A 13,540-nucleotide genomic window follows, 5' to 3' on the forward strand; every position below is an offset into this window, starting at 1 on the left:
ATTCTCAAGCATCACATTCTTAAGAATACAGATGTTAGATTTCTTGAACCAATGCAACATTAATTAGTGTCATTAAAAAAGCATCAACATTACAATAGGACATAATAGAGACCCAAAAAATGCCTAAAAGATTAAAATAAGCCCATTACATGATATGTAAATAGCAGATAATAACCGTAATAACTGCGCGGATGCGATTAGTAATAGCATGATGCGGATGCGGATACGGAAACCTAAAATGAATAACCAAATCCAGATTCTCAGGCATCACATTCCTAAGAATACAGATGTTAGATTCCTCGAACCAAATGCAACATTAATTAGAATAGGCAATAATAGAGACCCAAAAAATGTCTAAAAGACTAAAATAAGCCCATTACGTGATATGCAGACAGCGAATAATAACCGTAATAATCGCGCGGATGCAAATAGTAATAGCATGATGCGGATGCGGATACAGAAACCTAAAATGGATAACCACATTATGCATATGCGAATGCAGATATTATCAATAACTGCTTCCGCACGTACAACCGTAGTTATTAGTAGGCAGATGCATTTGAGAATCCATTATTCTCGTAATAGAGGGAAGCTCAAAGTCGGAGTCATGAGCTCACCTATATACATAGTAGCACCAGTCTAACATAAATTAAGTTTAGAAAAAGCTAAAAAAGAAAAAAAAAAAAAAAAAAAAAACTTTACTTACCACCCATGATCTTTCATCATTTTTGCAATCATATCCTTAAACTTTAAAAAGTGTCATTTTAAGGTATTCATCTTTCAATTTTTTTTTCAATTTCACTACTCCGTTAAGATTTTTCTTCTTTATTGTTAAACGATCAAGGAATAAAATGAAAATGTAACCTTTTAAATTTTATCCTGTAAATGTAGGTCATAGATCGAACTACGTAAAATCTTCTTTTGTTTTATTTTATTCCACTTTAATTTTTGTTATGCTTAAATGTCATTTCATATCTTTTCCTTTATGAAAAAGAGTGAACCAATTATTGTTCCGATCGATCATACCACCAAAAGAATGCAATATTGGTGGTGTGGACCATTCCAAGGATCTGATTCGCTAACCATAAGTGGAAAATTAATTTATGGGGATACCCCATCCACTATGAAGATATTGCATACACCTATCCAACTAAGGAAAAACCTAAAATTATCACACCAATCTTCCTAATCGTGTTTTGCGATAGATTTTTCTTCCTTCTATATATTTGGTAAGGGAATGTTTCTTTTTCCGAACATCTCTCCTATTCTCTTGCTAGCTAGTTGGTTTCTCTGCAACAGAAAATTACCATGGCTCAAATTGCAAAGATGGAGGCCCTAACAGAGCTCAAATGCTCGGGTGAGAAGTTCTACGAAATATTCCGCAGCAAAGTGCACCTCATGCCCAAGATCTGCCCAGACATGGTGAAAGATATACAAGTACTCGAGGGTGACTGGGAATCGACAGACTCAATAAAGCAATGGACTTATGTTGCAGGTAAGGAAGACTTGTATTCTTGAACACACACGAAGAAACTTTTTATGACCCTTTTACTGAAATGATGACAGGAAATTCTGAGGGGGTTAAGACAGTCGAGTCAATAGACGAGGAAAATAAGTCGATCACTTACAAAGTAATAGATGGAGAGATTGCAAAGAACTACAAGGTTTTTAAGTCCACTGCGCAGGTTACACCAAAGGGTAATGGCTGCTTGGTGAAGTGGACTATTGAATATGAGAAGGCATATGAGGATGTCCCAACTCCTAATAAGTACAACGACTTTACGGCCAATATTTCAAAGGCTGTGGAAGCATACCTTCTCAATGCATAAAAAAGGACATATCGATCCTTCTGTACTACTACTACTAGTACAATAAAAGCTGAAAAGCTGAAGTTAATTTCCTCTAATGGCTAATATGTATCTTCATCAGGAGGAATATGTATTAATTAATTTCTGCAAGTTCTGAATGCAAGCATAAACACAAAATTATGCTAAATACGCAGTGGAAAAATCAATCAGTTTTAGGATTATCTCCGGCCACTATGCCCAAGTTGAATATCAACTCAACAAGAAGAGCGGCAATTAAACAGAAAAATAAATTAAAATTATTGAGGAGTTTTCTTATCTATGCCTATTGATGATGCAATGATGGAATACATATGCTCTATATTTATAGGCTAACTCATGGCCCTCAATTACAAGTTACCGTATTTATTCCTCACATCAAAGAATAAAATAAAATCGTATAAATTACTGTTGATTCCATAATATTAGGTAATTTATTGTGGAATAAATTATGGTACACCATAATCTTTATTAATTAATAAAGATTATAAATTATATACACATATGGCACACAGGTCATACCATATAAGGGAATTTTCCTACATTCTCTCACTTGACCTTTATGAAAGATGTCCTCACGATGTTAGGTTCTTTAGTGTGGCCAACTATTTATGGAGTCCTCCCACTCAGATAAGGAATGCTTCATATGAATCATGTTGGTAAAACCACTGTATAATAGGTCATTCATTCCATCTATTACGATGTGTAATACTTCATATATAAGTATTTTATGCAATCAAGCTTTATGAATGAACTTCATATAAGTCATTCAGGTCTAACTTTATTTGTCCCCATGGATAAAAACAAAAAATTTATACAAAAACTTTATAGTAATAACTTTATGTCTATAAACCAAATAGAGAGAAACTAAGCGCATAATGAACTAATTAATGAGTCGCAAATACTTCAAATGACTTTATACTCTTTTTACCGGTAAACTTTTAGTCTTAGAATCCACAATCATTAATTCAGTACTTATATAATAGACACTTTATGTCTCTTAATGTTTTCTCTCGTACTTTAATGCTTGATGTCGATATATTTACTTTTACTTCTACTCTCATCATTCTTATAAAAGAAATGTACTGTATAATTATTGTAGAATATCTTTATGGTCTAACTGTAAAATAGAGAATCTTGAGACCTTTAACAAAAGTCTCAACCATCATATCTATGTAGTGAATTCATAACATGCAATAATTTTAGCCTTCATAGTGGACGCAGTAACTATATGTTAGTTTTATTGGCTAAATTCTGTTGACAAAATCAATACCATGTAAATGTGCTGCTTTAACAGGGATGCCGTATTATTTCACAGTCTTCAAATATTCAGAGTTTATTTCTCTAATATGGAAATGGCCTTAATATGATAAGTTTCAGTGTCATAAGCATCAAGAAAGGCTATTTCAGAGTTCTACGAAGATTCTGTGCAGTTTCCAACTCAACAAAAGTCGGATCCCTTGTTTCCACCCGGACGGACCAAAGACACGTCCGGACGCCCATCAGTGTGAGAAGATTTTGAACAGCTCAGCATAGACAGTATGATTCGTCCGGACGATAAGGCAACATCGTCCGGACGCTAGTCAATGTTCGAGAAGAATCCAAATTCCTTTGCAGACACGGATTGGTGAAGACAGCTTGCAACCGTCCGGACGGTAGGGCAACGTCGTTCGGACACAGCCTTAATAAGGAAACGTGTGAAGCGTGTTGTGGAAGTTGGTTGTAGTTTACCGTTCGGACGCTCTATGCTACGTCCGGACGCCATTCATAGAACTCAGAATCAGTGTTAATTTAGGTTTTTAAAATCCTATAAACAGAGGTCTCTAGGCATGTATTATTTACAGAATTCGGTATTGAATTCCTTTGAGCTTAGAGGAGGTGTTTAGGTAGAAATTGTGAGATGTTAGCTCTCTAAGAGTTGTCCGTTGTGTGATTTAATCGTGTGAAGTCTAGCTTAGGGAGGAGCCCTAAGCCAAAGGATTCCATTGAAGACCCCTATAGGTAGGAGACCTAGTTGGAAAGCTTTCACGTATAGGTACGTGTTCAAGTGCAAGATACGATCACTACATCGTGTTATGCGAGTGTTACTGCTTTATTACTAGCTTTGTTTTCTGAATAGTGGATATCCTGGATTTGGCTACTTCGGAGTGGTTTTTCTCTTAATTGAATTTTCACTTCGTTAACAAAATATTTGTCTTCTTTAAATTCCGCATTTAGATATTGTGTTACACATTGATCACACACACATGATAAATTAGAAGTCTTTTATTTTTCAATTGGTATCAGAGTTTGGTACCGTCTGTTTAGATTAAATTCTTGAGTGTAATCCTTTTGACTTATATTTTTATTACCATGTCTCAAACTCTTAATTATGTTATTTGCCTTTGATGGCACGAATTATAGCTATTGGAAAGCTCGTATGCGCTTCTTTTTAAAATCTATTGATGTTTGGAAGATTGTTGAATCTGGTTGGATTAAACGAAAGAAAACAACTGACAAACTCACTGTTGCTCAAACTAGCGCACGACTTTCTAATGATAAAGCCCTCCATGCTCTATGTTAAGCACTTTCCCTGTCTGAATTCGCAAGAATCTCAAACTGTGAATCCACTCAAGAAGCGTGGCAAATCTTAGAAACAACATATGAGGGCACCAAACTTGTTAAATTTGCCAAGCTCCAAATGTTGATTTCTAGATTTGAAGAAATTAAGATGCTAGAGGATGAGACATTCGGTGAGTTTTACACCAGGATCGGCGACCTAAGAAACTCTATGGTGAGTATCGGGAAGACGATCTCTGATATAAAACTCATCCAAAAGATTCTAAGGTCTTTACCAGAACGTTTCAGGATCAAAGTTACAACTATTGAAGAAAGCAAGGATTTGAAGTCGATGAAGATTGAAGAGTTTGTCGGATCTCTTCAAACTTATGAGTATTCCCTACCTCTAGTCAAAAAGGCAAAGACAATTGCCCTCAAGGCATCTAAAAAGAAGGCTAGAGTCTCGTCTCATCTAAGGAAGACTCTAATAATGAAGAAGAAGATGCAGTGGCAATGCTGACCAAGAACTTCGGGAGACTGATGAAGAATGAGAAATTCAAGAAGAAGTTCACCGAAAAACTGAAGAAGGCCCCCATAAAATCTAAGCCAGAAGAAGCTAAGAAGAAGGTTCCAAAAGGTCCTAGATGTTTTGAGTGCTCAGGCTTTGGGCATATGCGGGCAGACTATGGGAATCTCAAGCAAGCTAAAGGGAAGGCCTACAATGCTACTCTCAGTGACGAGTCAGAAGAAGAAGAAGAAACTCCTGGTATGGATCAAAAATTTCAAGCCTTTGTGGCTCCATGTGAAGACCAGGAGTATTACCAATCATACAACTCAAAGACCAGCAATGGAGACAGGGAAGAACTCAAAGAGGCCTATAAAAACGTCTATATAAATTTCTTGATACTAAGGTAGACTCGCCAACAACATGTGCATGAGTTAAACAGTTTGCAAACTGAGAAGAGTTCCTTTTTGCTCACTTTAGACAAGAAGTTGTTGGAGACAAAGCTACAGTTGGAAAGAGTCACTGATGAGAAACTCACTCATATGCTATCAATTTAGAAGTGCCCAACTGACAAGACAAGACTCAGGTATGTAGCCTCTACCTTGGATATCCCCTCTACTTCAAAGACTGTGTTCGTCAAGCACACAGTCCCCAAGCCTTCACGCGCCTGCATGGGTAAAGGAAAGGCTGTCATTGGAGGAGAAAATTCAGTTGGTATAGAAATCAGTAAGAATCCTCCTACCAAAAGAAGCCCTCCCATATGCCACCACTGTGGTGTAAGCGGTCACATTTGACCTAGGTGTCCTCAGCCTACTCAGGGTCAGAAGGAGCTATCAAGATACGTTACATCAAGCACTAGACCTCCAGCAAGATATCTAGCTTTGCAGCATGAGCGTCAGCAACAGAGATTTGTTCCTATCAATTAGAGTGGTAAACCAAAGAAGGACAAATCAAGGCACTACAAGGAGAAGTTACAAACGCTCGAAAGTGGCCAATATTATGAGGGGCTGCCGATTTTCAGTACTTTGATGCTGAACCTGCTGAAATGGATGGAGAACCAGTTGAAGGACTGTCAACAACCACCACAGGAAAGGCAGGTTTGGGTCAGAAAGTGTAATGACCCGCCTTTTACAGAAAGGCATGAGTGAAAATTTCAATTTTTCGAGTATTGTTATGACATCATCAATGACGTCATCAGAGTATAAATTAGCAACAAAATATAATTTTTTCTTTCCAATGACACATCAGAGCTGAAAAACTGAAATGACTTCCAAAGATAAAGTGTGTGCATAAGTGTCAACAAAAATTAAAGCATAACGGAAAGAAAATGACACACAGATTTTTGTTGACGAAGTGGAAACTCAGTTAAGAGAAAAACCACTCCAAGGTAGCCAAACCCAGGAATTCCACAATTCAGAAGACATAGCTAGATAAAAGACAGTAACACTCATATGTAACGATGCAGTGGTCGTACCTTGATCTCTGACGTGTAACCTAACACGAAAGCTTCCCAACCAGGTTCACCTACCTGAAGGGGTCTTCAATGGAACTCCTTACCTTAGAGCCGACCTCTAAGATAGACTTCAGTTGTAGCACGGCAACAGCACACTTGAACAGGGCTTCAGAGGAAATATCATGTCTTTGAGCAATTGAGGAATTCAATACCGAATTCTTGCAGTTCTCAGTGCCCAAGGGCCTCTATTTATAGGCTAGGGGCTCAAATGAGCGTCAGGCAAAATATACCTAGGCACCGTCTGGACGGTGGACATGGGCCGTCCGGACGGACGACATGGGCCGTCCGGACGGACAACTGTTCGAACAGATTTTTCACAATTCCCGCGGAGAAATCTTTCCTGTTGGGCTAGATAGCAGCTGAAAGAGACTTGATTGGCTACTTCACTGGTGGGCTGAATGACTCTGATTCTCAGCCTATGCCCTTCATCTATGTTCCCAAGCAGCTGCTAAGGAGGATGATTCTGCTTCACCCGTGATTGCTTAGGAGGATTAGCAGGAGTATCCTCATCTTCGGAGGTAGTAGGAGTGGTATCCGAAGAAGGAGATTCATCTGGAGACTTCTTTGAAGCAGGATTAATGATATCAGTTGGGGCTGTTGAAGGTTCAGCTGAATTGAGCTGTTTTTCCTCCATGTTGATAGGTCTCTGAACTTCATCATCATCAACTACTACATTTATCGATTGCATCATAGTCTCTGTTCTTTTGTTGAAGACTCTGTATGCACGACTGTTTGTGGAATATCCCAAGAATATACCTTCATCACTCTTGGTGTCAAATTTCTCCAGATTTTCCCTGTCACGAAGTCTATAACATTTACTTCCAAAAGTTTTAAAATACTTTACTGCGGGTTTTTTACCTCGCCAGATTTCATAGGGATTCTTGTTTGTTTCAGGCCTAAGGTAGACCCTGTTGATGATATGACAGGCAGTGTTTACAGCTTCTCCCCAAAAGTGTTGAGCAAGATTTTTTGAGTGGATCATCACACGAGCCATCTCTTGAATTACCCTGTTCTTCCTTTCAACAACTCCATTCTCCTGGGGAGTGATAGGAGAAGAAAATTTCTGCTTGATTCCAAATGAGCGACAGAATTCTTCGAACTTGGAATTTTCAAATTCTCTTCCATGATCACTGTGGATTCTCACAATCTGGCAATTTTGCTCAACTTGAATCTTCTTGAACAATTGTTGAGCTGTATCAAAGGCATCAGATTTTCCCCGAATAGGAATAGGCCATTTATATCGAGAGAAGTCATCAACAATAACCAGAATATATCTTTTCCCACCTAGACTAGCAGTTCTAGTGGGACCCAGGAGATCCATGTGCAGTAATTCCAAATTTTTGGAAGTTAGAATACCTGAGGTCTTCTTATGGGCTGCTCAAGTTTGTTTCCCTAGTTGACAGGGACCATAGATTCCTTTTCCAGTCATATTGGAGAAATTGAGATGCCCTAACCTCTGGTGCCATAGCTCACTGTCATCAATGGTTGCTTTGTTGCAGAAAATATGAGGATCTGTAGCCAGACCAGGAAGGTCGTAACAATTGTCAGCAGTTCTTTCTCCTCCCATGAGCCATCTGTCACTGCTGTCAAATATATTGCATTCCTTCTTGGAGAGTTGCACCACCAAGTCATTATCACAAAACTGGCTGATGCTGAGGAGATTTGCCTTGAGTCCTTCTACATACAGAGCTTCTTAAGATGTTCCATGGCCTGGAATGTAAAGACCAAGAAAATAAATAGGAGATTTATCAATTAATAAATTGTATTCATTAATAGATGGGCTTAATAATTATATTCTAGGTAATAATAATGGTGTTATTGAAATAAATTAAGCTTAAGGTAAAATAATAGAAAGAGTAATAATTATTATAGTGTGGTTTAAATAAATATAGGGTCAAATATTAATTCTAAAATGATAGAAATAGTATAAAATGGGGCCCTAGTGTAATTTACAGAAGTTGGGGCATTTAAATGAAATGTAATCCTCTTTGCCACGTGTCAGCGTTTGGTTGGCTATGAGAAGATAACACTATCTTCTCCTAACCACTCACACATGGACACATGTCCCACTCACCCTCTCTCTTCCTTTTCTCTTCCTTTTCCTTTCTTTTCTTTTCTTTTTTCTCTCCCTTTTTTGGTGGACCTAGCAGCCCCCCTTCTCCTTCTCTTTTCCTTTTTCTTTTCTTTCCTCTCTTCTCTCCCTCTCACGCAGAACCCAGCCCCTTCCCCCTCTTCCTTCTTCCTCTCTTTGTCTCTCTCCCACACTCACGCACACACATGGACCCGAGAGAGAGTGTTGAGCCGAAAATGGAGGGTGAGCACTGGAGACAACAAGGTTGAGAGGGAGAGCTAGAGAATGAAAGAGAAGAAGAAGAAGAGAGAATCCGGCCATGGGCTTTAAGAGGTAAAATCTTTAGCTTCCCTTTGTAATTTTCGTGTTACCTATTATGTGTTAAGCACAAAAATCATGTGGATCATTAAGGATTTTCCTAGATTCAAATTTTAGGTTAAAATGAGAAGAGGGTTTCGGTTTTGAGAGTTTGTAGGTGATTTTTGTGTTGAATTGTGGGGGGATTCTACTTAGGTCCGAAAATGGGTATGGATTTTATGGGATTTGATTTAGATGATATTCTAGGGTTTGTTGTCCTTGAGTTGATGGAAATGATTGGGCTTCTTTGATGGCTGATTTGTGGCTTGTTGCTGTGGATGGCCGAATGGGTCATTGCATAATTGATTTTCATTGGATTTTTGATTTATTGTTAGTTGCTAAATTTGAGGGTATTGAGGTGAAATCTGAAATTGGGAATAGGTTCTGAAATTGTGGATGTTTATGGTTGATGATTTTCGGAATTGGGTTGACTTATCAAAAAGAAATTTGATGGATTGTATGGGTTTCTTTTGTTAATTGTATTGCAACATTTCAAGATGATTTTTGTTGGATTAATATTAGTTACATTCCCTTGAACTTTCTGTTGTGTAAATAGCCACATGTGAATAGAAGCTAAGTTGGGATTGTGCTTGTATGTTGATGGATTGCCATGGATATGGAAGGTTTAATTTTTGAAGGGTTGTTTATGGGCTTTGATCGTGTCAAATTTGTTGTTAGATTGTTGAAGTTTGATTTTGTATTGTGGCTTCTCGATTTTTGTATTAGATGAAAAGGGGGTCTTTGGTGTTTGATTTGGAGAAGATGGGATGAAGTTTTGGAGTACTATTAGTAGAGAAATCTGAATTGGTTCTAGACAATTTTTGGGTATTTGATTTGCAATAATGGATGAGTGATAGAGAATGTAGTTTTGGTTATGTTTGCTTGTTAGAAATTGTTAGTTATGTTGCCTATGGAAGAGATTGAGTTTATTTGTGTTGGGTTGATATGAAGCCTAATGGATATTGCTATGTGATTTTGTAGAAAATCTTAGTGTGTCCCCACTTCAAAATAAGGAATTTATTGGGTATTTAGGATGGAGTGTTATGTAGTTATTAATGGATTATTAGTGATTATTATTATGATATTCTAGTGGAAGGGATATGGGCATCCATTTGAGAAATGAGTTGAACCTTAATATGTAAAGGGAGTTGATTTCGATATTTAAGAATAAATTGTTAATGGTTGGTTGGTTGTTAGAGAAGAGTTTGAAATTAATGAAATTAGACCCTTTTTGTGTAAATGGTGGATACGGTTAAAATAGAGAATAGGTCATCATGATGTCTAAAGGGATATGTAATGCAAATGAAATAGTTAAAAGAAAGAATGAAATGGTAAAGTGTAATTAGTGGTATGAATAGATCCACATAAATAGCAAATTAAGCTCAAAGTATAATCCTTAGCTTTGATATTTATGTATATGTCTCAAGCTTTAATAAATAAATATATTGCAATACGTGATTGTAACCTAAGCTAACATGTGTTACAAAATGGAATGCTATGAGATTAAAGTCCTAAATCTAAACTATCTAAGTGGTTAGTAATAGTAATGTAATGCAACAATAACGAATGAGCTAATAAAATAATAAACACACTTGTGTTAATAAGCGTGATATAATATGAACTTAAACTTAAATGTGAACATAATAATAGCTTAGGATACTTAACTAGACATAGACACAAGTAATGAGACGTGTGAGCAGGCGGGTAGTCTATGTGTCCTAGGGTGTAGAATTCCATAGCGTAGTCTAATGTTATAAGTATTTGCAGGATCGTGTCATCATTGGAGACTTCAATGAGTCATTCAATGTAGAGTTGGAGTCGTGAGTCCAATGCAGCCAGGTGATATTTTACTCACTGAGAAACTATTATTTTTATGTTTATTAGAATAGCAAATATTTGTTTTATAAATCCGAACCAACTGTATGTTGAATATATCTGTTTTGGTTGATTTGAGTAGTTTCAACTATGTTCAAATAATATCAATGATGTTATAAAATGATGTATGGATGAAATGTGTAGAATTATTTTTAAGGTATTTGAATGTGAGATGCGGTTGGGATTTAAATTATGCAAAGTAGAATGATAAAGTTTCATGTTAATAGGTTTATTGCATTTGAAGAAAGCATGATTTGTAAAGAATAGGAGAATAGAGTTTGAATTGTAAAGCATAAAGTATGAGCATAAAAAGAATGAAAGGACAAAGTACAAAGAATGAAAGGGATGAAAGGACAAAGCACAAGGAATGAAAGGATTGACATAAGGAATGGAAGGACAATCATGAGCATGCATATCATTGTTAAATTGTATAATGTTTTCATGATATAGAATATTGTAGTTTTTGTACTAGACGTATTAGTATGCCTAAGAGTTTTAATGGCAAAAGAGCTTATGTATACTGCTATCGTCTAGTTGCATAATTTTATAACATTGAGCTTGGACGAACAAGAATATTGTCATGGTTCGGTATGAGTAATACAGCGTCCTAGGAGTAGGTAGATGAATTGTCGTGGCACATCAGTAAGAAGTGCTTGGACACCCGAGTTTTACTCTAGTAACCGCATGGACAACTATGTGCTCGACATGAAGTTGTAATGCCCTAGGATTCCGTGTTAACCATGTTCGGAAAATGATAGTAAGCTTGTACTAAAGAGCGAGATGGCATGTTTTAAGCTTAGTGTGCTTGGTTATGACGCTATTGGTTGCGATATCAGTGTGGCTTGGGAGTAGGTAGATGGATTGTCGTGGCACATCAGTAAGAAGTGCTTGGATATCAGAGTCTTACTCTAGTAACCGCATGGACAACTATGTGCTTTGACATGAAGTTGTAATGCCCTGAGGCACAATGTTATCACAGTTAATAACGTTAGACCTATGTGCATTTGAGCTACCAACATAAAAGTAATATTGTAGGTGGGTTTATACGTGGTTGCTTCCATGCCAATAGAACTTCTACGTATGGGTCCAACTACATAGTATGTTTTAAATGTTCTCTGATAGTCGGTGTTTGCTATATCAGCTATGGGGGTTTTCAAACAAAATGTTATAAAGTGGTAGCTGTTATAATGTACGCGAGACTAAAAAGAAAAGTTGGTTCTCTGCGAAAACTCAGTTAGTTTAATATCACTGAGGTGGTGAACTCATAATTTCACTTATACGGATGTGGCAAACCCCCACAACCGTATAGATGATGTCCTTTTGGCTGCAGGTACTCGGGTCGTAGTTGATGGGGGTCGTAGACGTGCATTTGAGATATTATGACCGAAGCTTGCAGCGATGGTCGTAATTGCGGGACCATGGGTGTCCTCAGTTTTATAGGTTTTGTTGTGGCTTGTGACGCATGTGTCACTCGTTATTGTATAAAGCCATTCTGTTATGTATTTATATTGTGGAAAGACTTAAACACATAGATATTAAATGGCTCTTGTTGTTATTAATTTATGATAGATGTTTAAGATTTGATTTTCGCTATTGAGTTTATGTTTTCCGCTGCATAGTAGTTAGATGTTGTACTCTGATTTACCAGGTACATATTATGGGGTATGTACCATATGTTGGCTTTGCGACACATCGTCGTGCCACTGTGAGAATCAATTAGTATTTTAAGAGAATAATATTTATGAAATGTTTTGTATAAAAAAAAAAAAAATGGGTCGTCACATGGAATGTCGATGATCCCTTTACCAATGACTCTGGATTGACTCCCATCTTCATAGGTGATTCGCCCACCTTTGCCCATCTGAACTTCTTTTAGCAAAGTCTTATCACCTGTCATGTGTTTAGAACAGCCACTATCCAAATACCACAAACAAGTATCAAGAATTTTTAGTGCAGTATGAGAAACTAAACACAGAATATCTTCCTTTTTGACCCAGACTGGTTTGGAAGCTTTTTGATTATTAACCAGGACAGATTTTTGCTCATTAGGGGTGAGGTATGCTAACTTCTCACTAATGAGTTTCACTTGATCACTTAATACTTCAACTTGTTCTTTAAAACCTGGTTCATCTTTCCTAGGGATAAGGGTTTTCTTCCAAGGTTTCTGCGACCTAATTTGGAAACAGTTTGGACGAATATGACCAACAATACCACAGTGATGACAAGTAGGTATAGATTGATTATCCCCTTTACCCTTACAAGTAGATTGAGTATGAGACATGATAGGTTTAATGACCATGGTCTTATGTACAGACATATCATGTGAAATTGAAGCAATTTTATCCACACTCAATATAGACATAGTAGAAGTAAAAAAAAAAACACTCAAGAAATTTAATCTTCTTAGAGTGTACCAAGCTCTGATACCAATTGAAAAACTGAAATGACTTCTAAAGATAAAGTGTGTGCGTAAGTGTCAACAAAAATTAAAGTACAGCGGAAAGAAAATGACACAGATTTTTGTTGACGAAGTGGAAACTCAGTTAAGAGAAAAACCACTCCGGGGCAGCCAAACCCAGGAATTCCACTATTCAGAAGACATAGCTAGATACAAGACAGTAACACTCACATGTATCGATGCAGTGGTCGTACCTTGATCTCTGACGTGTAACCCAACACAAACGCTTCCCAACCAGGTTCACCTACCTGAAGGGGTCTTCAATGGAACTCCTTACCTTAAAGCCGATCTCTAAGATAGACTTCAGTTGTAGTATGGCAACAACACACTTGAACAGGGCTTCAGAGGAAATATCACGTCTCTGAGCAATTGAGAAATT

At 37.3% G+C, this 13,540-nt stretch overlaps 1 protein-coding gene and 1 long non-coding RNA gene across 2 annotated transcripts; both read left to right on the plus strand.

The window, feature by feature from the left end:
• Positions 1-1,243: 1,243 nt before the first annotated feature.
• On the plus strand, positions 1,244-1,958 carry LOC133876890 (MLP-like protein 28). The gene is made up of 2 exons (XM_062315130.1): positions 1,244-1,495; positions 1,567-1,958. The coding sequence occupies exons 1-2, from the start codon at positions 1,309-1,311 to the stop codon at positions 1,827-1,829; spliced, it is 450 nt and encodes a 149-aa protein (XP_062171114.1). The 5' UTR covers positions 1,244-1,308; the 3' UTR covers positions 1,830-1,958.
• A 6,605-nt stretch (positions 1,959-8,563) lies between these two features.
• Positions 8,564-12,284, plus strand: LOC133876898 (uncharacterized). Its single transcript, XR_009901621.1, has 3 exons — positions 8,564-8,804; positions 10,596-10,667; positions 12,013-12,284. It is a non-coding gene; the product is annotated as an uncharacterized LOC133876898 (long non-coding RNA).
• Positions 12,285-13,540: the final 1,256 nt, after the last annotated feature.

Source organism: Alnus glutinosa, chromosome 1 (genome assembly GCF_958979055.1).
Source record: "Alnus glutinosa chromosome 1, dhAlnGlut1.1, whole genome shotgun sequence".
Classification (NCBI taxonomy): Eukaryota; Viridiplantae; Streptophyta; class Magnoliopsida; order Fagales; family Betulaceae; genus Alnus; species Alnus glutinosa.